General features: G+C 58.9%; 8 protein-coding genes across 8 annotated transcripts; 5 read left to right on the forward strand and 3 right to left on the reverse strand.

The window, feature by feature from the left end:
* Positions 1-603: 603 nt before the first annotated feature.
* Positions 604-4,217, reverse strand: B0H64DRAFT_243674 (uncharacterized protein). Its single transcript, XM_062799884.1, has 4 exons — positions 2,132-4,217; positions 1,838-2,078; positions 1,730-1,786; positions 604-1,675 (listed from the first exon to the last, which is right to left on the reverse strand). Exons 1-4 carry the CDS (start codon positions 4,118-4,120, stop codon positions 903-905), a joined length of 3,060 nt encoding a protein of 1,019 aa, XP_062655503.1. The 5' UTR covers positions 4,121-4,217; the 3' UTR covers positions 604-902.
* A 447-nt stretch (positions 4,218-4,664) lies between these two features.
* B0H64DRAFT_408668 (uncharacterized protein) lies at positions 4,665-6,810 on the forward strand. The gene is made up of 4 exons (XM_062804665.1): positions 4,665-5,265; positions 5,339-5,812; positions 5,870-6,068; positions 6,134-6,810. The coding sequence occupies exons 1-4, from the start codon at positions 4,835-4,837 to the stop codon at positions 6,455-6,457; spliced, it is 1,428 nt and encodes a 475-aa protein (XP_062655504.1). The 5' UTR covers positions 4,665-4,834; the 3' UTR covers positions 6,458-6,810.
* A 247-nt stretch (positions 6,811-7,057) lies between these two features.
* B0H64DRAFT_243699 (kinase-like domain-containing protein) lies at positions 7,058-8,148 on the forward strand. The gene has a single exon (XM_062799885.1). It carries the CDS (start codon positions 7,154-7,156, stop codon positions 7,955-7,957), a length of 804 nt encoding a protein of 267 aa, XP_062655505.1. The 5' UTR covers positions 7,058-7,153; the 3' UTR covers positions 7,958-8,148.
* Positions 8,149-8,339: 191 nt separating this feature from the next.
* On the reverse strand, positions 8,340-10,510 carry B0H64DRAFT_329478 (cytochrome P450; the record flags this gene model as incomplete). Its single annotated transcript, XM_062800883.1, has 6 exons — positions 8,340-8,560; positions 8,621-8,764; positions 8,829-9,154; positions 9,226-9,811; positions 9,953-10,224; positions 10,323-10,510. 6 exons carry the CDS (start codon positions 10,508-10,510, stop codon positions 8,340-8,342), a joined length of 1,737 nt encoding a protein of 578 aa, XP_062655506.1.
* Positions 10,511-11,421: 911 nt separating this feature from the next.
* On the reverse strand, positions 11,422-13,544 carry B0H64DRAFT_426963 (cytochrome P450). Its single transcript, XM_062805754.1, has 2 exons — positions 13,032-13,544; positions 11,422-12,969 (listed from the first exon to the last, which is right to left on the reverse strand). The coding sequence occupies exons 1-2, from the start codon at positions 13,208-13,210 to the stop codon at positions 11,556-11,558; spliced, it is 1,593 nt and encodes a 530-aa protein (XP_062655507.1). The 5' UTR covers positions 13,211-13,544; the 3' UTR covers positions 11,422-11,555.
* Positions 13,545-14,149: 605 nt separating this feature from the next.
* B0H64DRAFT_435706 (uncharacterized protein) lies at positions 14,150-15,728 on the forward strand. The gene is made up of 3 exons (XM_062806152.1): positions 14,150-14,292; positions 14,358-14,904; positions 14,969-15,728. The coding sequence occupies exons 1-3, from the start codon at positions 14,224-14,226 to the stop codon at positions 15,676-15,678; spliced, it is 1,326 nt and encodes a 441-aa protein (XP_062655508.1). The 5' UTR covers positions 14,150-14,223; the 3' UTR covers positions 15,679-15,728.
* Positions 15,729-16,919: 1,191 nt separating this feature from the next.
* Positions 16,920-19,055, forward strand: B0H64DRAFT_468889 (cytochrome P450-like protein; the record flags this gene model as incomplete). Its single annotated transcript, XM_062807775.1, has 5 exons — positions 16,920-17,322; positions 17,378-17,415; positions 17,469-18,100; positions 18,194-18,413; positions 18,498-19,055. 5 exons carry the CDS (start codon positions 16,920-16,922, stop codon positions 19,053-19,055), a joined length of 1,851 nt encoding a protein of 616 aa, XP_062655509.1.
* A 1,074-nt stretch (positions 19,056-20,129) lies between these two features.
* On the forward strand, positions 20,130-21,916 carry B0H64DRAFT_329430 (cytochrome P450; the record flags this gene model as incomplete). The annotated part of the gene is made up of 3 exons (XM_062800881.1): positions 20,130-20,320; positions 20,425-20,888; positions 20,961-21,916. 3 exons carry the CDS (start codon positions 20,130-20,132, stop codon positions 21,914-21,916), a joined length of 1,611 nt encoding a protein of 536 aa, XP_062655510.1.
* Positions 21,917-22,405: the final 489 nt, after the last annotated feature.

Genomic DNA, 22,405 nt, shown 5'->3' on the forward strand with positions numbered 1-22,405 from the left:
GTTGGTAGAAAGAGATGGAGTGGTGCTTGATAGATTGGTATTAAGTGAGCTTTGCTTGGAACTAGAGCACCATTAAATTATATATTTCTCTTTTTATGTATGCACTATTTCTCAGCAGTGACATGTCTCGTTCGTGATTCTCTGAATTGAGTTGCTCGATTTTGGTTGTTTGTGGTGTTGCGTGATGATAACGATGGCCCGTGTGATGGCTTTTCTCAGGGGGATGCTAAACACTGATAAGGGGATACCTAAGCAAGCACTCGTCCCGTGGCTGTCAATGCTGGTGGCAAGGGCCCAGACATGAGTGCCGAAAGTTCAAGCTAACGAAGAAGCCGTTCATAGTGCCGGTGGAAGATCCGTGAACGGAGTTGCGAGTCTCCCTGTGCGGACATTATTACCCCAGTGGTTTGCGAGCAGCCTACCTCAATTAACCATATCATCATTACACAAACAACGACATGACAACATCTCCTTCAAACATACACCCAACCCCTCAGCCCACAACACAATCCCCCACGCTCACACTGGCATCCTAGCTAGACCCAAACCCAGCCCACCGTCTTCGAGTCCCCTCTCCAATCCACCACCTCAACCTCAACTCCTCCCCCGAAAACCCTTTCAACCCCTCCTCCATACAAATGTGCTGAAACACTGACGCACTCTCCGCAGGGTAGTACCCCAAGCCCGTATCCTTATACGGCACACCGGAAAACACCCTAGCCGGGTCGGGCTGCGGGACAAGCTCCATGCCGGGATATGTCAGGTCGTTGCGTTGCCGCGGCCTCCAGGTTAGTGTGGAGGTTGGGTCTGGTGCGGGGGGCGTTTCACTGTCGTGTTAGAGGGCGGTTGGTATTGAGCGCCGCGGGTGCTTAAAGTTGTTTTGGGGATTGGGGGAGGGGGGGTTACGTACTCGAGTTTTCTGCTGTTGTTTGGCTGGTGCTGTTGGTGTTGGTGCTGTTGGCAGTGCCAGTCCCGGTGCTGGGACTGTTGACGGCGGTGGTGCTACCACTACTGCCAAAACCACCAAAGCCGGTGCCCGGGAGAGGAGCTGCTCCCAAGGGCTTGTTAGGTGTGCCAAACCCGCCGCTGGAAGCGAAGCCAGTGCCCCCGGCAGGAGCTGCTCCCAAGGGCCTGTTAGGTGTGCCAAACCCGCCGGTGGAACCGAAGCCAGTGGCCCCGGCAGGGGCTGTGCCGAAGGGTTTGTTGGTGCTGGACGTGGTGCTGGAACCGAAGCCAGTGGCGAAAGGGGCTGCGCCGAAGGACCGATTAGTGCTGGACGTGGGGCTGGAACCGAAGCCGGTACTCGGAGGAGGAGCTGCCCCGACGGGATTGCTAGCGCTCGAAGTGCTGGGAGAACCGAAGCCAGTGCTCGGGGGAGGCTTTGTCCCGAAGAGGGTATTAGTATTAGAAGGGCCGCCAAAACCGTTGCTGGGCGACGAGGCTCCAACTGCTACCCCCGACGCACCGAAAGGGGCGGTGTTTGAAGCGGGTTGGCCGAAAGCGATGGGACGGGGTGGAGGTTGTACGCTAGTAGGTTTTGTGTTGGGCGGGACTGCTGCCGCTCCTGCCGCGGGTGATGGTGTCGGGTCTGCAGCTGGGGTAACCGATGGCTCGATTGCTGGCGGCGGTCTCGGGCTTCCGGTCGGTGTGACTGATGTTTCTACAGCGACAGACCCTATCATAGGCCATTTAGACTCACTCTCTTTCGGCAAGTGAAAGGTTGACTTACTTGACGAGGCCTCCCCTGGCACACCGGGAGAAAGACGCAACAAGGCGGAAGGAAGTACTGGTAAAGGGTGTTAGAACTGTCAACAAACGGTATTTCCTCACAGCATACCGTGCTCCTGCCGTGGCCTGTGTCTCTGGCACTTGCGCAGCCCCTCCCGCAGTATGGTGACCTCTTGTTGGAGGTCTTGCCGCTGCTTCTGGAGATCCTCAGTCTCCGAAACCAGATATTGCAGTCTCTCGGAATCCATTCCGTCGACCTTCGTCGGGGTCAGGATGGTCGTTAAGTCGTGGACGAGGCAGCTCTCAATAGCCAGGTTGATGATATTGTCCACATATGTTTTGAGTGACATCTATTGCTTGGGTTAGAGTGGACTTCTAGCAGACTGAGATGGAGATCACAAACCTCATAATACACCACCATCATGTTAATCACCTTCCCCGTGTCGAACATGCTACTGTTGTCCCTGGTCGGACCGTCGACAGCGTTCAGAATCATATGGCGGGTCAGGCCGGCGCCCAAAACGGGGTCGAACCGAAACAACTCGGGGTGCTGTCTCTCCAAGCGAGAGGCAAACTGGTTGGCGAACCTGCGAGACGATCTTTCCTGCATTCTCGCACGGAAGGCCGAGTCGAGGGGCGGCCCATGGCCATCTTTATAAGGCCTGATGACCTCGCGCAACTTGACCTGGAGGATATCCTCCTTGCTCGCAAAGAACGGGTCCACACAGTCATGGAGGATGGAGTTGAGGGTGGCGTCGTCCGCTCCGATAACATGGCGGAACACGCGGTGCACAAACGCCTTGGTCGCTGAGAGGACGTAGTCTAGGTGTTCCTGCGCGATTCCCTCCCATGCCGCTGACTGCTTCTTGAAGAGCAAAAAGACGAGCTCCGGGTTGGTGTCGCCAGGGAACTCTCTGCCGCGGTTGGAGAATGCCAGCGACTGCAACAGCTCGTTGAGCTCCGACTCAGGCTTTGGTTCCGGGTCAGGGGCATTGTAGAGGTCACACAGCGGCTGCAGATACGCAGGAACCTCGCGGTTAATCTCTCGCTCTGCACTCTCGTTGGCGTCGGCATCCTCCCACTCGATCTTGTAACACGCACCCTTTCTCTCCATAACAGAGACAAAGGCGCTGTTCATATTTCTTAATAGCGCTCGTAGCTTTAGTAGCCGGGTGTCGTCCTGGTCGAACCCCCCAAAGAAAGGGTCGTTATACCTCCCCTCAACCGCATCACGCGCCAGGCGTTGGAAGTCTTCGGCGATACCCAGAAGGTAGCTTCGCAGCTCCTCGGGTGTAGATCTTGGTTTCCCAGCACGGGTGAGGTCCTGTTGGCACGCCCTGAGCCTGGTCTCGATGTCATCGATGAGACTGGGTAGGTTCTTCTTGATATGGTCGAGCAGCACTTTGCTGAGCCTTCTGCGCAAGCTCTCGACGCCCCTGTTCGCGGCGCTGATGGAATTCCACTCGCCGGCCCGAAAGAAGCGCTCCTCGACGGTATCGCGCACCTCAGATTCAGAAGACCGTTCCTCCTCGGACCGGTTGCGCAGCACATACCAGCCGAGGGCGAGGCGGTGCATGCTCTCGCGGCCCTTGGCGAGGTCTAGATATTTCTTCTCGTTGGCGGACCCGCGCCCGGCCATGTCGGGCTTGGTTATGACGCCGATGGTGCGTTCCCGGTCTGGGTCGTGCCTTGCGGCGCTGGAGAGCACCGCCTGGTTTGCCAGCGGGTGGTTCGCGGCGACGACGAGCAGGATGATGCTCTTGTCCTGCTCCATGTAACTCTCGATAAGCCCGTCAACGACCCTCCTGTCGTCCTCGTTTTGCTCCGCAGTTGAGCTGTGGAAAATACCCGGAAGGTCGACGAGAGTTAGGGGATACACGTCGGGACTGGCCACCTCGACGCGCAAGACATCCTTGGAAAACCTCTTGGCGCCGTTGTTGCTGATGCCCATACGCTCCTTGGCCTCCCGAATGATGTCGGGAAGGGCATCTTTGTCGAAGCTGGTCCTCTGGAACGGCGCAGGCGGCGGGCGGGAAGCCCCGGGAGTGCGACTGCGAGTGGCATCCTCCGCGTGCGTGGACACGGCGGAGTCGGCGAACTGGATGCTCACATTGATGGCCGTCTGGGGCGCTCGGCGGAGAACGAGCTCGGTCGCGAAGCGAGTGCACAGGTCGCCGTCGACGGGGAATCGGACGCGCGAGATGGCCTCGAGGACCGAACTCTTACCTGACGACTGGTCGCCGACCACGATAATTTGCGGGAGATGGACGAAGTCGCCAACGCCGAGTGCGCGCAGTCCGTCGATGGTGTCGAGGAGAGACCTTGCGTCCGATGTGTTTAACTGGGAAAGCGAGTCCGCTTCGAGGTCGACCTGCGGCGGAGGGAGATCCATCGCTTTGTTTGGTTTTGGTCTGAGCGGAGGATATAAAAAGACGATTGAATGAGACACAACACACAGCCTGTCGGGGGTGGTTTGTATTTGTTGAGAGCCAGGCAGCTATCTGGCCTGGTTGTGTGTTTTCAACTTGAAGGTTGCAGTAAATGAGACGGGAATGCCACAACCATTGAACGTTGGGTTTCAGGCTTTCAGCCCCCGGCCACCAGCGCTGAACGGGGAACCTCAGACCAGCGATTCTCGTGCAGCAGTGTCTTGGCACCAGAGAAGGAAAGAACCAGGCTGAGGGTGGCGAGCAAGATTGCATGTTACGGGAAGGAAGGAAAAATACATAAAAGTTCAGACCGAACACCACCATCCATACGTACCTTACCTATTCGACGCTCAACTCGAAACTACCCAACCGCGCTCAGGTCACCATGGCTGAGTTAAATGCCCCCTCAAGTGTTGAAACGGGCCTGATGGGGGGCCTCAATTTTCCCCTCTCTTATTGGACGCACCATCATGTCGTGTAACCTCTGAACGCCTCGTTCAGCCCCTGAGAATGCGGGTTCAAATCCAACGTCTTGGGGGCACCATCTGCAGGAGACGGGCCGTTGGGCTGAAGGCCCTCAGTCACTGACTGTACCCCCGCATCCCCAAGGCTTTCCTCCTCCTCAACCCCCATGTCTGCAGCAGCAGCACATCGGCCATCGTCCCGGTGGCCGCAGCATGTCCGGCCCAGCGTTTGGGTTCTCGGCCGGCGACTTCATCGCTGCGGTCGGCCTGCTCGTCAGCGTGACTAACGCCCTTAAAGACACCGGCGGGGCATCTGACGAGTACCGCAGTCTGGTACGGGAGCTGCGCCTGCTGGAACGCGTCCTCAAGCAACCGCACGTTAGGCAGGGGGCCCAGGGCGTCTTTTCGGCAGACATCACGCAGCAGACCGACCTAACCCTGGACACCCTGAGCGGCTTTCTTGAGACTATATCCAAGTTCGATGCGAAGCTCGGGCCGCAAGCGGCATCCGGATGGCACCACGGTGTCGCGAGGAAGACGCAATGGGCCGTAGCGTATGCCAAGGAGGTTGAGAAGTTGCGGGTGAAGCTTGGAACGCATTTGACCGAGCTGAACATGCTGCTTCAGCTTTACGCGAGCGCAAGGTGTGTCCGTTTTACCTGGACATGGGATGGCAAGAGTCCCATCAAGTGGGCGGGCAAACTAACACCTAACCAGAGTCCAAGCACTTGCAACGACATTGGCCGAAGTTCCTTCAGCGATACAGGCACAAGGTCGGCAGATCCTAACTTGGCAACAAGACACATCGACCAAGATCGACAACCTGGACTCAGATATTCAAAGCCTGGGCACCTCCCAGGAAGCCGTCTTGAACCAGCAGCATTCAGTCGTTCTCGCTCAGTTTCAAGCTACCCGCGACGATATCCAGCAAGGTAACGGCCGCATTGCAGCACTCGGCGGCAGCATGGAAGCTCAGACTCAACAACTAGCCGGCTTGAGTCAAGACGTTCGAAGCTATCACACCACCATTGGGACACGCGTGCAGGAAGCCTCTCAGGGGATGGAACTGCTGTCGAGGAAGTCGGATCTCATTCTGCACGCCATTTCCAAGCCCCACCGTAACAACAACAGAGAAAGGCAGATGATGAACAGGGATGACCAAGATGAGGTCCTTGTGCTCCTTTTTCGATTGTGAGTAAGAGCCCACCGCAAACGGCCCACAAGCTCGGATCTCTAACACCGCCGCAGACTCCGCGCCGTTGCAAAGTCAATGGGCGACTTATTCATAAAAGCCGGACTTCTTCTCCCGTTCGTCCTGTCGGCCGTCGAGACCCTGACAAACACCGTACGGCGGGAGCCATATCTGCTGGCAGAAGATAGTATAAACTATACGGACATGCGCGGAAGAAAGTATACGATGCAGTACGAGTACTTCCAGCAGTGGTCGGTAAGTACCCCTTGTTTGTTTGGCCGTCCTTTTATCCCCTATTCGAATGCTTACGAGGGTGGTAGAAGTTTGAACGGTTTTTCATTAACCAGGCGCACGAGCTGGTCAATGGGCTAGAGGAGCGCCCCGCCCCTTTCCGCGTCAAGGGCAGAATCTTTTTAAAACTGGTCAGCAGCCGCGGGTCCTATATATTACCGCTCGAATCCGACAACCAGTGGGAGGTTGCCCCGGGCGATGCGTTTTCGGCAAAACTAACACTCACCAATCGTGTGTGGCATCATCCCCGAGGGGAGGTTACGAGGACGAGATCATATGTTTTTGTTCTATCACTGTTGCCACCAGAGGGTACCAACGATCCCTGGCTCAGCCAGTTGGGGCCAAGAGAATAACACCCTCGTAACTCGGTAGCCACCGTTAGTATTATCAAATCCACATGAAAGATGACGGCAAAAACAGGTCAGACGCCCGGTCCTTTCCCATGTGCAGGCGGCTGCCAGCATCGAGATAGAAGAAACGGAACGTAATATTGAAAACCCGCCGAGTAAATGACTCATAGGAGGCGAAGAGAAAAGCTTGGAATCGATTTACCTTACGTATTAGCAACAAGTGTGTAAACATCTCCAACCTAGTTACCTGTAGGATTGCATCGAGGGTGCTTTCTACATTAATATATGTTGTGTCCAGTCATCATACAAGAGGAGCGAGAGGTGCAGTTATTCGTCTCCATTCGGACCAACAAGAGCAATAAATTAGCTAGGTACAATATCAGCAAGATTCGTTCAGTAGCGAAGGCAAGTTCAAGTTCTGCTCTCTGCGTAACCTGCTTCCGGTTACCTTTTTTGGTCCATGAGGTCGGGTGACAGGCCATTAGGCTTGGTCACGACTTTGGTCGCATTAGTGGCAGTGTGCCCCTAAAAGAAGCGGGTCGGAAGAGGGTTGCCTAAATTGACTGCCTCCCTCCCTCTGTGAGTTCCTCTCCATTCATCCCAACAACATCCATCCCAACAACAATCCCGACGCCAAAAACCGACAACGAACACCCCGGATCTTCCCAACTAGAGCTATCAAGTCCCGCGCATCTCAATATGGGGGCATTTTTCAGTACTGTCAAAAATCCCAAGAATTCCCCGACATTATCATTGCGGGACTTGACCATTGTTGAGACGCGGGACCGGGGGTCCACCGTGTCGAAATTCGTCACGTTCTACTGGGCTTCCCCGGAGGAAGAGGTGTACTTTGGCCAATTGTTCAAAAACAAGAAAGATATCACTCTGTCAGAATACAATGCGGCACTAGCACAAATCCCCGACAGCGAGATCTACCCCCGGGTTCCCGAGGACATTCCACTCACATTGGCGCCCGACGACTTAGACAACGTCTCTGCCTTTATCAAGCGACCCGGTCTCAATTGGTATGATCTCGCGAAGGGGACCGATTCTATCTCAAGGGAACTCCTCGGGGAGACACTCGCCATGGAACGAATCTCCAAGACGCCCCATCCCCACATCATCCGTTACCTCGGCTGCCGCGTGCGTCGTGGCCGGATCACATCCCTCTTCGTGGAGCGTCTCGACCAAACGCTGACGCAATACATCCACGAACCCGGATTTGCGCAGCTTGACAAGAGCAAGTTTGTCGAGGCGCTCGACTCGGCCGTGGCATACCTCCACTCGCTGGGATGCGCGCACAACGCCATTAATCCGGACAACATCATGGTCAGGGATGGGATGCCCGTCTTGATTGACTTTGGGTCCTGCCGGCCGTATGGCGAGCGTCTGCAGTCTGCAGGCACGCCCGGGTGGTACGAAAAGGACTTCAACACTTCTGAGGCGGAGCACGACACCTACTCACTCAAAAAGCTGCGGGAGTGGCTAGAGAAGCCGGAGTGAACACAGCCTGACAGATGAATGCTTGGAGGTCGTCCCTTATAATTGACGAGTTGGCTGCCCACGCTGCCCATGACAAATTGGTCAGTGTGGACACTGATAGAGCTCTGCTGCCCATGTAAGACTTAGACGGCATCGGGCGCGGGGCTCGGCAACGGCCACCCCTTAATAATTTTGGTAAGTTGGGTGGATGGACAGCCGGTCAGACGAGCTTGAAGATGATGGTTTGTGCGAGCGAGTAGGGCACAGATAGGCTGGAAGCTTGTTCTCCCTTTCTCTTGTATTTGAGTTGGTAATATAGATAGGAAGAATGGCTATAGGTAGGTACTTAATGCAGACTTGATCGCTATATGTGCTCATTTGTTCTTTCTTCAAGACTACCACATCACCGCACCCGCCTCCATCTCACCCTCATCTCCCTGTCAGGCGCTGCCGCCACGGAGTTTGCATAGTTCACATCGTTCTGGGCGGCCCGGTCCGAGAGGGACCCATCTGGCTTCAGCCATGTGACATCGTCCACTTCAAAGCTCGAGACAATCATGGCCACGGCGAGCAGCACCTCTGGCTTCGCAAAGTTACGCCCAGGGCACATGCCAGTTCCGCCGCCTAAGGCGTGTTAGTCTAGAGCTCATGCGAACCCAAACAGTGGGATTCAAGGAAACATACCGAACGGGAAAAAGGAACCTGACCGGCCTGCGAGTGAGAATTTGAGTCGTTTCGATACTTGACCTGTCATCTCATCGCGCGTCTCTGTCTCCTTGACGTGACGGTGGGCCCAGAACTCGGAGGCAGGGTGCTCCTGGGTACTCCCTGAACCATGGGGTTAGTATTGACCGCATGATGATAAGGGGCAATGGCTAGGGGGAAAACATACAAACGGCTTCGCTCAGATGGCCGACTTCGGTCGGTGCCTGCAAGATGGACCCCTTGGGTAGCGTGTACCCACCGACAGTGAGAGGGGCCGTACAAGTCCGCGTGATGAGCACGCCCACATGCAAGCGCAGGACTTCGGTGTAGACGGACTGCAGCAGCGGCAAGGACCCCAGTTTCCGGTGGTCAAAGCCCTTGAAGGTGGCGTCGGGACCGTCCCGGACGAGCTCTGCCTGCGAGATCTCTTCCCTGACAGCCTGAAATAGCTCCGGGTCCTTGAGCAGTTCCATCACGACCCAAGTACAAACGGGGATGGTGTTGGCGTGGAGGCTGTACAACGCGGTAGCCAGTCAGCACCCTGTCTCCCTGCACAAAGCCCGCAACATTCGAACATCACCTACCCAAAATGAAGCAACATAAAAACCGGCCCCATACTATCCGCCTCAAACCCAAACCTCCTCGCCCAACGAGCCAACCCACTGGACAGACGCGACCCAAACACCGGCTCCCACTCCTCGGCCCCATCCCCAGACGCATCCCACTCAAACCTCGGCTCCGCCACCTCATACCACCGCCTGCACATATCACTAAACCGCGCGCGCGCCCGAACCGCCTCCCGGTTCAGCCAATCCGGCAGCCCAAACGCAAGCCCCTCCACATGGCACTCATACGCCCAAAACGCGTCCACAAACCCCGGGTTGACCTCGGCCATGAGCGGGCCCAGGGCCGCATGCGTCGCCGCCGCCGTCATGGTGCGCTTCAGCGTGTCGAATATCCGCACCCCCTCCGTCCACTCCCCCGCCTCCCCCCCGTGGCCGGGACCGGGACCAGGGCAAGGGGCGACAAGCTCCGCGTGCAGCGCGGCCTGGAACCGGTCCGCGAACGCGTCGGTTGCGCGCGCGCTGGCGAGTGCGCTGTCGTACAGCCGGTGCAGCGCGTGCCAGATGCGGTCGGGACCACCGGCACCACCGGCACCGCCGGCGACACCTCCACCGCCACCAACAGCAACGCTGCCGTGCTTGGCCAGGACAGAGAAGGAGGAGGAGGAGGAGAAGGAGGAGGAGGAGGAGGAGAAGGAGGAGGAGGAGGAGGAGGAGGAGGAAGAGGAGGAGGCCATGAAATTGCTACCGGGACGCGGGGTGGCGGCGGCGCCGGAATCGTCGCGCGCGAGCTTGGCCAGGTCGCGCGGGGTGTAGCCCGCGCTGCGCATGATGCGCAGGGTCCAGGGGTCGGAGTGGCATGTCGCGCGGAAGAGTGGTGGGCCGTGGTTGCTGCCGTTGCTGTTGCTGTTGTTGCTGCCGTTGCTGATGTTGTTGTTGTTGCCGTTGCCGCCGCGGAGGAGGTGGAGGTCGAGGGGGCCGAGGCGGCAGCGGATTACGGGGTGGATTTCGAGGGCTGCTCTGAAAAGGGGGGGTTAATGTGAGTACATACCTAGGTAGTGAGTTTTGGTTGGGGTATATAGACTTTGCTGTGGGGAGGGAGGAGGGGGTTTGCGTACCTGGCGCGCGTGATGAAGAGCCGCTTATTGGTCATGAACTGCCAGAGGTTGGATACGAATGGGATGGTCTCGTCAAGTCGGGGGGGCTGTTTTGGCTTGTCGCTGCGGTTTTGCTTCGCGAGTACGGCGACTAGAGTCAGGATCAGCAGCAGGGCGGTCATGACCGTGCTGTTTGGCGCAGCCCTCATCTTGTCGACGAGGAGTTGCGTATGTGACGGGGCATTTCCGCCGGCCGTGTGCACTGTCGTGTTCATGGTGGGAGTTTGGCGTTGGGTTTCTCTCTCGTGTGATGTCACTCGGAAGGGAGAGGGAACATTGGAGTCAAAAATATAGTTTAGAAGCAGTGCTGCGTGTGAGTGCATCAACTCTTGCGCCGTTGGAGCAAGGATGTAGTCACGAGAACTGTTGTATGTAAGGGCATCAACTGCGGGATAGCTCTACACGCGTGAAACCACTCAACGATTGCTCTTGAAGCAGGGCGGTACGTCGGTGTCAAGATCTCAAGCTCTGCAAGGACCTCACAGATGTACGACGGTACCGGAATTGTGAGGTCGTTGGGTAGGTCACGGGGCTAGGAGGGGGACATCTCGGTTGCTGCGCGACTAGCTCGTCTCGTATGCGGCTGGTGGCGATAATTCCCGCTTCACCCGGTCTGTGCCTCTTCTATAGACAAGCAAGGTGTCTTTCGTCACCACATACGAAGTATGGGGGCGGAATGTCGCCGAGCGGCGGCACCTCGCATGCGCCTTGGTTCAGCTGTATGGCACAGCGCGTAGTGGATAGGGGGTGGACGTAGAAACGTCCATCCTTCCCGCCTACCAGGTACTCGGTGGCTGAGGGCGCTTGATGTTACACACTTATTCTGTACGTCTGCGGCACAGCAGCCGCCCCGGCATCCGAACGTGACGGCCCATGACGGAAGGAGGTATGTATGTGATTCAGGACAGCCGGTGTGCGGCGCGAGGATGCTGCAACACAACCCCCGAGTCGATCGGAGGTTATGGTGGCTCGCGTTGGATTTCACGTCCCCAATGGGTTGCGAAGGAAAAGTCAATGGAAGGGCTTCTACGGTCAATAGGTCAGAAAGCGGTTACGATGTAGGTGTGAGATTTAGGTGTATTAGTATCAGCGGCCTTGACTCCCCAGATCCGTCCCTTTTCGTTCCGTACACGGAACCAGTCACCCCTTTTTCAGTGATAGTACAGTACAATAAACCTCGACAGTTGGCTTCGTTCAGAGAGCGCCCCTACCACCGGCGGCAATATCCTCCGACACAATATCCATCGCCTTGTCTGTCCCCGAGTACACGACCCGCCACTTCCGCTGGGGATCCCTGGGACGCAGCTCAACGGGGATGTCTTCATCGATAACAGGAAAGCCCGCCTGAGCAGGCGAGTTCTCCCACGTCGGCTCGACCCAGCGACCAGCAACAGGCACGACATCAAACTGCAGCACCAGCAGCGCCGCCAGCGAGAGGATCTCGGTGCTGGCGAAGTGGCGGCCCGGACACAGCACATGGCCACCGCCAAACGCGCGGAACGCGACCCGGTTCGGCTTCTTCTTCTTCTGCGCGCCCTCGCCCGACGCGGGCGCAAAACGCAGGTGATCAAACTCGCGCGCGTCGTCGCCCCACGCCGCGGCGTCGGTGTGCTGCACCGCCGCCGGGATCATCAGCATGGCGCCCTTCTTCAGCAGCATGCGGCCGTCATCCACCAGCACGTCCTCCAGCAGCACGCGCGGGCCCGGGTTGACGGCGCGGAACCGCAACGTCTCCTGAAACGTGCTCAGCAGGATCGGGCAAGTCTCCCTCACGGCCGCCAGATCGATCGAGCTAACCGGGACGCCATCCTCGCCCGTCTCGTCGCGCACCAGGGCGTGCAGCTCGCGGCGCACGTCGGCCAGCACGCGGGGGTCCGACACGATGTGGTAGAGCACCCACAGGGCGCAGGGTGTGGTGTTCCCCAGCACGGCAAACGCGTTGCCGAGCTCGCCGCGGCCGACATCATCGAGGCCCAAGCCGAAGAGGTCGGCGTGGTGCTCGACGCGCTTGCGCACCAGCCCGGAGCCCGTCTTGTACCCGCCCGCGCGCATGTAGCGGACCATGGCGGCGGCCGCGACCTCGCGCGCGCGGTGCAGCTTGGGGAAGAAGAGCCAGGCCAGCGGGAACATGGACAGCGTCAGGAAGCCGGCCTCAAACGTCTTCCAGGCGTCGGCCACCGCCGGGTCGCGGAAGGGGTTCGCGGGCCCCCAGACCGCCTCGGAGGTTGATGTGACCATCATGCGGCGGGACCACTCCCAGAGGCCGACTTTGGTGGCGGTGTCAGTCCCGCGCAGCTTGGCCATCTCGGCGACGTAGACCTCGATGGCGCGGCGGTTGATGGCGTCGAGGTCCGGGCCGGGGGCCATGGACGGCATGATGTACTTGGGCCAGCTGGGGCTGAAGCCGTGCTCGCTGGTCAGGTCGCGCTTCATGACCTCGACGGCCTCCTTGCTCATGCCGACGACGTTGCCCGCGTCGGCCGCGATGGACGCGAAGCTGATGACGCGCCATTGCTTTTGCAGTACGGGGATCAGCTGCGTGGCGTTTACGATGTACATGCGCTGGAATGGGAGCCGCAGCGTGTAGATGGGCAGCCGTGTGGCGTCTCTGGTGTGTTGTTAGACCAGGTGCTTAGGTGCCTAGGCATGGGGGGGCAGTGCGGGACCAACCTCAGGCGGATGTGGAAGCGCGACTTCTCCCGGATCATGCCAATCAGGGGCTCGATAAAGGGAATGTCGGTCAGAATGGCCGGCGGTTCCTTTGCGTCCTGGGTGAGGTTGAGAAGCACGCGGAGGAAGACGTAAGTGGCGGCGAGACCGCCCAGCACGAGACTAATGGTGGGGGCCATGATCAGATGATTGGAATTGTTGCAGCTTCCGAAAGGGATACGACGTGTTGGATAGGGCTCAGAGGGCTCGGAGGGGGGCGCGGCGCAGAAAGGGGAGGCGGCGGGGAGCTCTCTTGAAACAAGGGCGGAGAGGAGGGTGGAAGTTCCTATTCGGTTGAAGAAGAGGGAGCGACAATGGAAGTTTGTTTGTAGGCCGTAGCTGGTTGGCTGCACCTCAGCCGTGTTTGTGCGGAATAACTGGCTGTCCGGTTTGTTGTTTTGGACATTGGAATCCAAAAGAGGAACCCCCGGAGGTTTCGTTAGAGCCAACAGCCGTTGGTCCCGAGCGCCAATCGTCCAAGTTTTGGCCCCCCAGCCTTGGATAAAGATAGAGGCGCCAACGAAGTGCAAATAACGGCCCATATCACGTCGATCTCGGCCCTGCAGGGGGGCTTAGGTCTGGGCTATCATTGGACGGAAACCCGCCACTGTTGTTGGTTCTCTGCTGCAGCAACTGTGCCGCACGCATCATCTGTAGGTAGTCAGTGCAACGATGTAACTCCCGGGGCATGCAGGGAGGGTCCTGCCGCTGTTGCCGCTCTTGTGCCACATCAGTACATTGGATACATACCGATGTATGGTCAGCTACGCCGCCAGATATCACAGCTCGCCACTGCACCTAGGCCGCGGGCACATCATCTGAAGCGTGGCTTACACGCCGTCTCACGGCGCCGCCGCCCCCAAGGCCTTGCAAAAATGCGTGGAAAGAGAAATCAGGCTGTGCAGTCTACGCTCGGCTGTTGCCCCCCGGTAAAGGCACCCGTTCATGAGCTGAGCGCCTCTATACTACGCAATCTTGGAATCCCAAGTCGTTTCTTAGGTAGGCGAGCGTCCATGGTTCGACTCGAGTTCAACTCGCAAACACTACTTGTTCTTCATTATTGTCGAGCCACTGTTGGAGCCGGGAAGAACACACACAGTGACTACCTAGGTGCTCAGTACTAGCCAGGCCACCGGGGGCTAAAGTTTCAACAATGTCATCTAACGGCGATTCCCTTTTCGCGCCAACGGGCAACGACAACATCGCTGCTACGCCCTTCTATGTGCGTTCATCCGTACCCGGTCTTCATCCCATGAGTAACCCTGTCGCTAACCGAAAAATATCTAGATACTGAACTGGGTCTTCTTCGGCCTGTGCCTCGTCGCCTTCTCCGTTCGGGTTTACATCCGCTTTGTTTGCTTCCGGAAACTGGTCATCGAGGACTATCTCATGCTCGTGGCGCTGGCCCTGCACAGCGCCGAATGCGTACTGATTCAGCTCTTTGTCGGGCACATGTACGATGTCGAGGCCGTCGAGAAGGGTGATTACTCCAAGATCGGCCCAGACTTTTTCACAAACTCCAAGAAGGGTTTCGCATCCCTTGGCGCCACCGTCAACATCACCATCGTCGGCGTGCTGATTGTCAAGCTCAACTTTCTGCTCTTCTTCAAGCGTCTGGGCGCCGGTGTCCGGAGGTTTAACGTCGCCTGGTGGATTATCACCGTCTTCACCGTGGGCGGCGCCATCGCGCAGATCGGCATGCAGGAGTTTGGGTGCTTCTTTGGGGGCGTCGAGTACATCTTCAGCGAGAACTGCGCAGCCGACCCGGCGCTGACACGCATCTTCATCAACGCGATCTTCTCGGCCGTTGCCGATGCCCTGTCGGATGTTCTGAGTGAGTTCAACCCCCTGGCCTCTGACCCCTGACCGATGCCAAACTGACCGCTCCCTCACCATAGTTCTCTGCCTCCCCGTCTGGATTCTCTGGGGCAGCGGCATCAGCATGCGCAAGAAGCTGGCCCTGACCTTCGTGTTCAGCCTGGCGTGGCTGACCATCGCCATCACCATCGTGCGCGGCAGCATCTTCCACCAGCAGTACAGCATGGCCGGGTCGGGGGAGACGCAGATGCAGAGCGCCACCTTCACGTGGTTCTGGTTCTACATGGAGTTCAGCGTGGCCTTCCTGATCGCCTGCATCGTCTCCTTCCGCTCGCTCTTCGTGCAGCGGGGCCGGAAGGAGAGCGCGCAGCGCGAGGAGCAGGAGCGCCGCGAGGCCGCCTACCGCAGCGCCATGCGCCGCGGCCGCGGCTGGCGCGCCAAGTGGCAGCAGCTCAACGAGAGCGTGCTCGACAAGTGCAGGACCCTCGAGGGCTGGTCGGCCAGCGACGCCGACACGCTCTACGGCAACCCCCACGGCCTGCCCACCGTGCCCTCGGGCCTCATGACGGTCGACTTCCACGACGACGCCAACTGGAAGAAGACTACGCGGGGCACCGTCCAGTGTACCACCGTAACTGCCGTCCGGCAGGATGCCGAGGACTACCCGCAACCCCGTTATTTTCAGGGCCATGCGCCCACGGGCTCGATGCACAGCGAGGAGACGCTTGTGCAGGACCCGGAAGCGGCACATCTGGGGCACAGGGTGCATGTTGTAGGGATGGCACGGTAGGACGGGACGGACAGTGACTAAACGGAAGCGCTACCAGGAAGCATGCGTGGTCTTCTCGGTGTATGGGCTATGATTTGGAGTATTACTCGTCACTGCTGCGTTATGTACTTTTGTGTCCATAGCTGTATAAAGTTGATGCTATCTTCTACCAGCAACATCGTCTATGGCCGGATGGTGTTTGTCGAACCCCTGACGGCCGATAGGATGAACGGAACAAGCAGCCTAGCTTTTCAATGAATCGCACATTGCCCTATTTTGAAATGGCGTGGAGGGAGCGTGGTGCGGTGTTAGAGACCCGGACCTGCTGGCTGGTTCCAACCGTGAGCCTCTTCGCCCTCTCTTCTACGCTACTCCGTACATCCAAAGATCAACTCGGGTTCGTTGGACAGCCAACCCACGCAGCCAGTAACAACCAGGAGAACAGGGCTGCGGACCGCGCCGCTTGTGCCGGGGAACCAACCTGCGCCGCCCCACCCCACCCCTTTCGGCCAGACGAGGCGCTGTGCTGTTGGGACGTTTTGCGGCTGAATGAGACGAAACTGCAGGGTGACATACACTACTGCAGCGTACCCCAGCCCTGATGTTTCGCCCCCGTTTGCCGCCCTTTCCGCCCCCACCATTGTATGTACATACCGGACGCCGAGACACCATGTCTGAGTTTTGGCCCCCTTCGCAGCGCCTAGCTGTCCATTCAAAAACCACGCTCGGAGCCCCGCTCCCGATTCAACCTCGGTGCGTTAGTAATAACCACCGTCGACGGCGTCACCCTATGGCGGCGCAGCGAAGAGCGGTTTGATGTCCAGTGCTCGTATGAGAAGGTGAGAAGCTGTGTTCGGTGGGTAGAGCTTCGCCGCCGCACCCCTCCCCCCGGCCGGAGGTTGGAACTTGGGCCGAAAAATATGCGGAGCGGTGGCGTACCGGACTTGTTCTCGGCGTGTGGGCCGAAGCCTTGTCGGAAGGGCCTCGAGGCTCGGTCATCAAGCTAAGCGGACTGCGCCGGTCCTAGGCTTAGTGGGAGACTTGGTGGCAAGGCTTTCTAGTTTACGACTCTGGCGGGTGGGAAGGCAGTTTCTCTTAGCTTCTAAAGTAGGATAGCCTCAATACCAAGGGGCAAAGCTTGGGCTCATATCTTGACCGGCCTCCCCGAAGCTTACACCAGACCCTGGCAGCATCCTCCAGTGTGAGCACAGACACAACGCTTCCCTTTATACCCACTGTACGCTTTTTACACTTGTTGGGCAATGGCGCTACTTATGCTGGCGTTTTGGGTTGTTCTGCTGTGGGGGACCGGCTGGACGGCGTACTCGGGCTATTGCTTATACTGCAACTACCTCGAAGCCCGCACGCTGGGTGTTCCGATCCGCATGATACCCATCGACCACCTCAACAAGCTGTGGCTGCTCGTGGACAAACAAGTCGTGTCCCTGGTCCGGCGGCTCCCGGGGCCGCTGGGGAAGAATAACTTTACGCGTTTCAACTACCGCGGCTGGCACGAAGATGACGGGCTGCGCGCCCACGACGAGATGGGCGACGCCTTTGTGCTGGTAACCCCGGCCCGCAACTGGTTCTACCTGGCGGATCCTGACGCCTTGATCGACATGTACCGCCGGGGGAAGGACTTTCCTCGCTGGGTAGAGATCACGAGTACGTTTGCGTTATCCCACTGCGCTGAAAGACGCTTGCTCACAGAGTACCTTAGAAATGCTGGACGTGTTTGGGGGACCGACCATTGCCACCGTAGGTAGAGATATACACTTCTTACTAGGGAACTTATTATTGACCACCAGCAGGCCTCGGGCGAGCAGTGGCGTAGGATGCGCAAAATAACCACTTCCTGCCTCAACGAGCAGTGCAACGCCGTGGTATGGAGCGAGTCGGCATCCATCGGCGACACCATGGCGCGGTATTGGGCGAGGAAGGGTGTTTTTACCAGCACGGGCGAGGACTCGCGCACCGCGACGCTGCACATTCTCTCCAAGGCCTGCTTCGGCCAGTCGTTCCCCTTCGAGGGCCATGACGAGCGCCAGCCGACCAGCCCGTCAGCCAGCTTCCGCTTTTCGCTGCTGACCGTCATGGAGAACGCGCTACTCATCCTCGCCCTGACCCCGGAATTCTTCACCCACCCATGGCTGCCGCTGCCCGCGGCCTGGCGCCGCCTCGGCAAAGCCTGTGACGAATTCCAAAGCCACATGCGCTCCTTCTACCAACGCGAGCTGCGGGCTCTGAACGAAGGTGGCGGCAGCCGGAAGGCCGACTACACGCTCATGGCGGCGCTGGTTCGCGGCTCGCAAGAGAAAGCCGAGGACAAGACCGAAGACGACCGGCGGTTCGCCAACCTCACCGAGGCCGAGATCTACGGCAATATGTTCGTCTTTGCCTTTGCCGGCCACGACACCACCGCCCACCTGCTCACCTACGCCATGTAAGCCACCCCCCTCCCAGCGAAAAGCTTTCCAATCTCACACCCACCCACCCCCCCCAACCAGAAGGTAACTAACCAATTCCATTCTACCAGCATCTTCCTCGCCGCGAACCCGCCCATCCAAGCGTGGCTCGCCGCCGAACTCCAGCACGTCCTTGGCGACCGGCCCCGCGAGGAGTGGTCCTACCAGCGCGACTTCCCGCGCCTGCGCCGCTGCCTGGCCGTGCTGTACGAGACGCTGCGCGTCAAGACGCCCGCGTGCGAGGTCAAGTGGACCGAGGGCCGCGCGCAGACGCTGGATGTGAATGTCAATGTTGACGTTGGCGTTGCGGGTGCCGGTGCGGGTGCATGTGCCGGTGCGGGCGGGTGGGGAGGGAGAGGGGGTGGGGAGGAGGAGGCCGGTATGGGCGACGTGGGTGGCGTCGGCGGTGTGGAGAGGAGGGCGGTTGTCGTCCCGCCCCGCACGCTCATCATCCCCAGCTACCTGTACGTGCAGAAGCATCCGCGGTACTGGGGGCCGGACGCGGCGGAGTGGCGGCCTGAGCGGTGGATTGCGGCGAGGAGTGGCGGCGCCGTAGGGGAGGGAGCGCATGCGGGTATGGGGGGGTTGGGCGTTGCTGGGGTAGGAAGGGGGAAGGAGGAAGAAGGGCATGGGGGGGTTGGCTACCAAGGGGAGGAGGTGCTGCTCCCGCCGCCGTCGAGGGGGAATTACCTCGGCTGGTCGGAGGGGACGCGAGACTGCCCCGGGAAGCGCTTCTCGCACGTCGAGTGGGTGGCGTTGTTGGCGGCCATGTTCCGGGACTGGAAGGTTGAGCTGCAGCCACAGGCGGGCGAGACGTTTGACGCCGCGCGGAAGCGTGTATTAGACTTTGTTGAGGCGGACACGGGCTACGGGGGCTTGCTGCTACAGATGATGCATCCGGAGCGGGTGCCGCTGGTCTGGAGTCGGAGGTGATGAGAGGGGGGCGGGGATGTGTAGACGGTCACGATATGTGATATTAGCCTGCGGAACTGATTACCAGGTACCACCTAGCAATATTTCAGGAGCACTGCCTACGTTTGGCTTGCGCAGAACAACCGCACGGTTCACTCCATGACTGTATTACCGGATTGTGAATGCAAGACTACCTCAGGTACCAGACACCTATCTCAGGTACACCTACGTTCCTTTGCAAAGAGCCCTCGCCTACTCGTACTCCCATGGACTTCCACTTATCAGATTACCGGGTAGGAGGTGGAATACTACCCTCATTCCGCCCACCGACAACGATCTACCCCGACTGGTTTCCCGTCTAAGTGACGGATGGTGGCAACGCATCAACTCCAAGTTTAACCAAATTTGGGTCCAATGTGGCTTGGCCCAACGTAGACGCCGGGTCCACCCTCCCATCATTTCTGTCACGTCGAAACGGACCATTCCACGGAAATTCGTCCCGGAGTCGGGACATGATCAGTGATGCGTGTGACGCCCTGTGCCGCCTGTTGCATAACAAGAGATCCCCATGCTCGGTGACGTGCTTGGAGGCCGCATTCCGTGCCGCTCTGCGGCTGTGGTGCAAGATGTGCAACTTGCTGCTATTCATACATGCAATGATGGTTAGCTCCGGAGTTGGTTGGGCTTTTTGAAGGCACCCCCGGGGTCACCCTTGCCAAGGGCGGGCCGCTAATGCATATGCAGGGCGGGTGTTTGGGAGCATCAGACGTGAGGCGAAGGCTGAGTCTCTTCTTATGCAAGACGGAGGCACAGAACATGCGCCTCGCCGTCACCAACTAGCCGCTCTCCCGTTCCAATGGACTGCGGCGCAGATGTGATCTATCATTCCCTTCACCGGGAATTGATTCTAGGCCTTGCGTCCAAGCCCCTAACCTCGACCGTGACCCAGCCCCTGAGCCTCCTGGACTCCCGGCCAACTCGCCGCCACACCCACTACAAGGGCGACGCTGCTGCTATGTTATGGTACGGCAAAACCACATCCCACTCACTCACCTATCGGTTCCGCGCAGTATTATCACCAGTAGCTCATCGCAAATGATCTCCCTACTCCTTCTTATCACCGGTGTCGTGACCATCGCGCTCTACCTCCTCGGCCGCCTCCTCACCAGCCTCCTCACCCTGCCACACGATCCGCGCGAGCCGCCACTCATCCACCCCAAGATCCCCTTCATCGGACACATCATCGGGCTCCTCCGCCATGGCACCAAGTACTATTCCATGATGGCGTACGTCCCATTCATCCCCCCCCCCCCCCCCCCCCCCTCAGTCGTCCACAACGCCCCCCCCTCCCCCCTTCTCAACCGCCCCAACTAACCCCCTTTTGCATCAGCAAAACGACCCCCCACCCCATCTTCACCCTCCCCGTCCCCAACGGACGCATGTACATCGTGACCTCCCCCACCCTCATCGCATCCTGCGACCGGCGCGCCAAACCCATCTCCTTCGCGCCCTACGTCGTCGAGTTCGGCCGGCGCATCCTCGCCGGCAGTCCCCACGCCGTGGCGCTCTTGTCGGAGGACCTGCTCGAGGAGCGTACCAACCGCGGGGGAGGGGGCAATTTGCGGACACAGACCATGGCGGCGATGCACCGCGCGCAGGTGCCGGGAGGGGAGTTGGATGGGATGGTGCGCGTTGTGTTGCGGTGTGTGGGGGGGGTTGTGGATGGGGTTGTTGCCGGGGATGGAGGGGTGGGGTTTGAGGGGGGGTTGTTTGAGTGGGTGAGGGGGTTTGTGACGGTGGCGGGGACGGATGCGGTGTATGGGGCGGAGACGAATCCATTTCGGGAGAGGGGGGGTCGCGGAGGGGTTTTGGTGAGTACCTAACCCCCGGGGGAGTTTGTTTGTTGCGGTTTGTCTCTTGAGCCAGCGGCTGACGGTGTCGTGTGTTGTAGGGCGGTGGACAGGGACTTTGCGATGCTGGGGCTCATGGTGCTACCCGATATTCTCGCGCCTCGGGGGAGCCGTGGGAGGAAGCGGTTCTTCCGGGCCTTTCGCGAGTACTACGCCGCGGGCGGGCTGGAGACGGCATCCTACCTGATCAAGGCGCGCTATGAGGCCAACAAAAAGTACGGCGTGTCGGACGAGGACATTGCGCGGTTCGACCTCGGCGTCTGCACGGCCCTTCTCGTCAACACGGTGCCCGCCGTGGGCTGGACGCTGTGCCACGCCTTCTCCGACCGGGCGCTCCTGGCCAAGCTCCGGCAGGGTATTGAGGCCGTGGTCTTTCCGCCGGGGAGGCCTCAGATAGCCACCTCCACTCGCTTGCTCGTCGATATCAAACGCATTGCAGAGGCCGTGCCGCTGCTGGAGTCGTTCGTCAGGGAGGTGCTTCGAGTGGAGAGCAACAGCGCGTCGGCCCGGTTCGTGCTGCAGGACACGGTGCTCGACGACGGCGCGGGGAATTCGTACCTAGTCAAGAAGGACTCGTTCCTGGGCATGCCGTCAGCGCCGGTACATGCCAACGAGGCAGTCTGGGGGCCAACCGCGCACACCTTCGACCCGACACGCTTCCTCCCCGAGCGGCAGAAAGAACGCAAGATCCCGGCCTCGGCGTGGCGCACTTTTGGGGGCGGCAACGCGCTGTGCCCTGGGAGACACCTTGCGCTGCGCGAGATCATGAGCATCCTGGTGGTTATGCTGCTCAGGTGTGACGTGGAACCGTGCGAGGAAAAGGGCCGGTGGAAGTTGCCGGCCAAGAGGCATCACATCTCGACGAGCATCTTGACGCCGGTCGACGACATCCGGGTGAGGATACGGCCGCGAAAGGAGTTCAAGAAGGTAAAGTGGGAGTTTGTTTGGGGGTTGGAGGCGGAGACAAGGTGAAGGTTGAGGAACAGCGAATGGTGTTGATACCGAGTATTCCGTCTGTTGAGTGGTATTTGATAGGTAGGTAGCCGCCTAATTAAGGCACAGTTCAGTTAATAGGAGAGAGTTCGCTGTTGTGAGATGCTTGAACTCACCCTTCTCTCTCCGATTTGAGTTGGAGTTTATCCAGGACCAGTTCGAGGGTATTAATTAACCTGACCCTACAACGTCTTTCACGGTCCAACGACATTCCCTTTTCCTACATGTATCCGCCAGAGCCCTTTCAGACAATTCATAGCCCCCAAAGAAAATGGTGTGCGATTGGTGCGAAGCCAAGACGGGCCGGGCTTTTGCACGACACATCAAATTGGGATGGAAGCCGTTGCCGAATTTTCCTTGCCAGTTGGTTGTTGCGTGGTTGGTTGTTTGTTGGTTCCGGCGTGCAGCAGCCCTTGCCAGCACTCATGTTTTTGAGTTTTTTAGTGCGCATCGGGGCCCGGGACTTTG

Source organism: Chaetomium fimeti, assembly GCF_033439085.1.
Source record: "Chaetomium fimeti strain CBS 168.71 chromosome Unknown B0H64scaffold_8, whole genome shotgun sequence".
Classification (NCBI taxonomy): domain Eukaryota; kingdom Fungi; phylum Ascomycota; class Sordariomycetes; order Sordariales; family Chaetomiaceae; genus Chaetomium; species Chaetomium fimeti.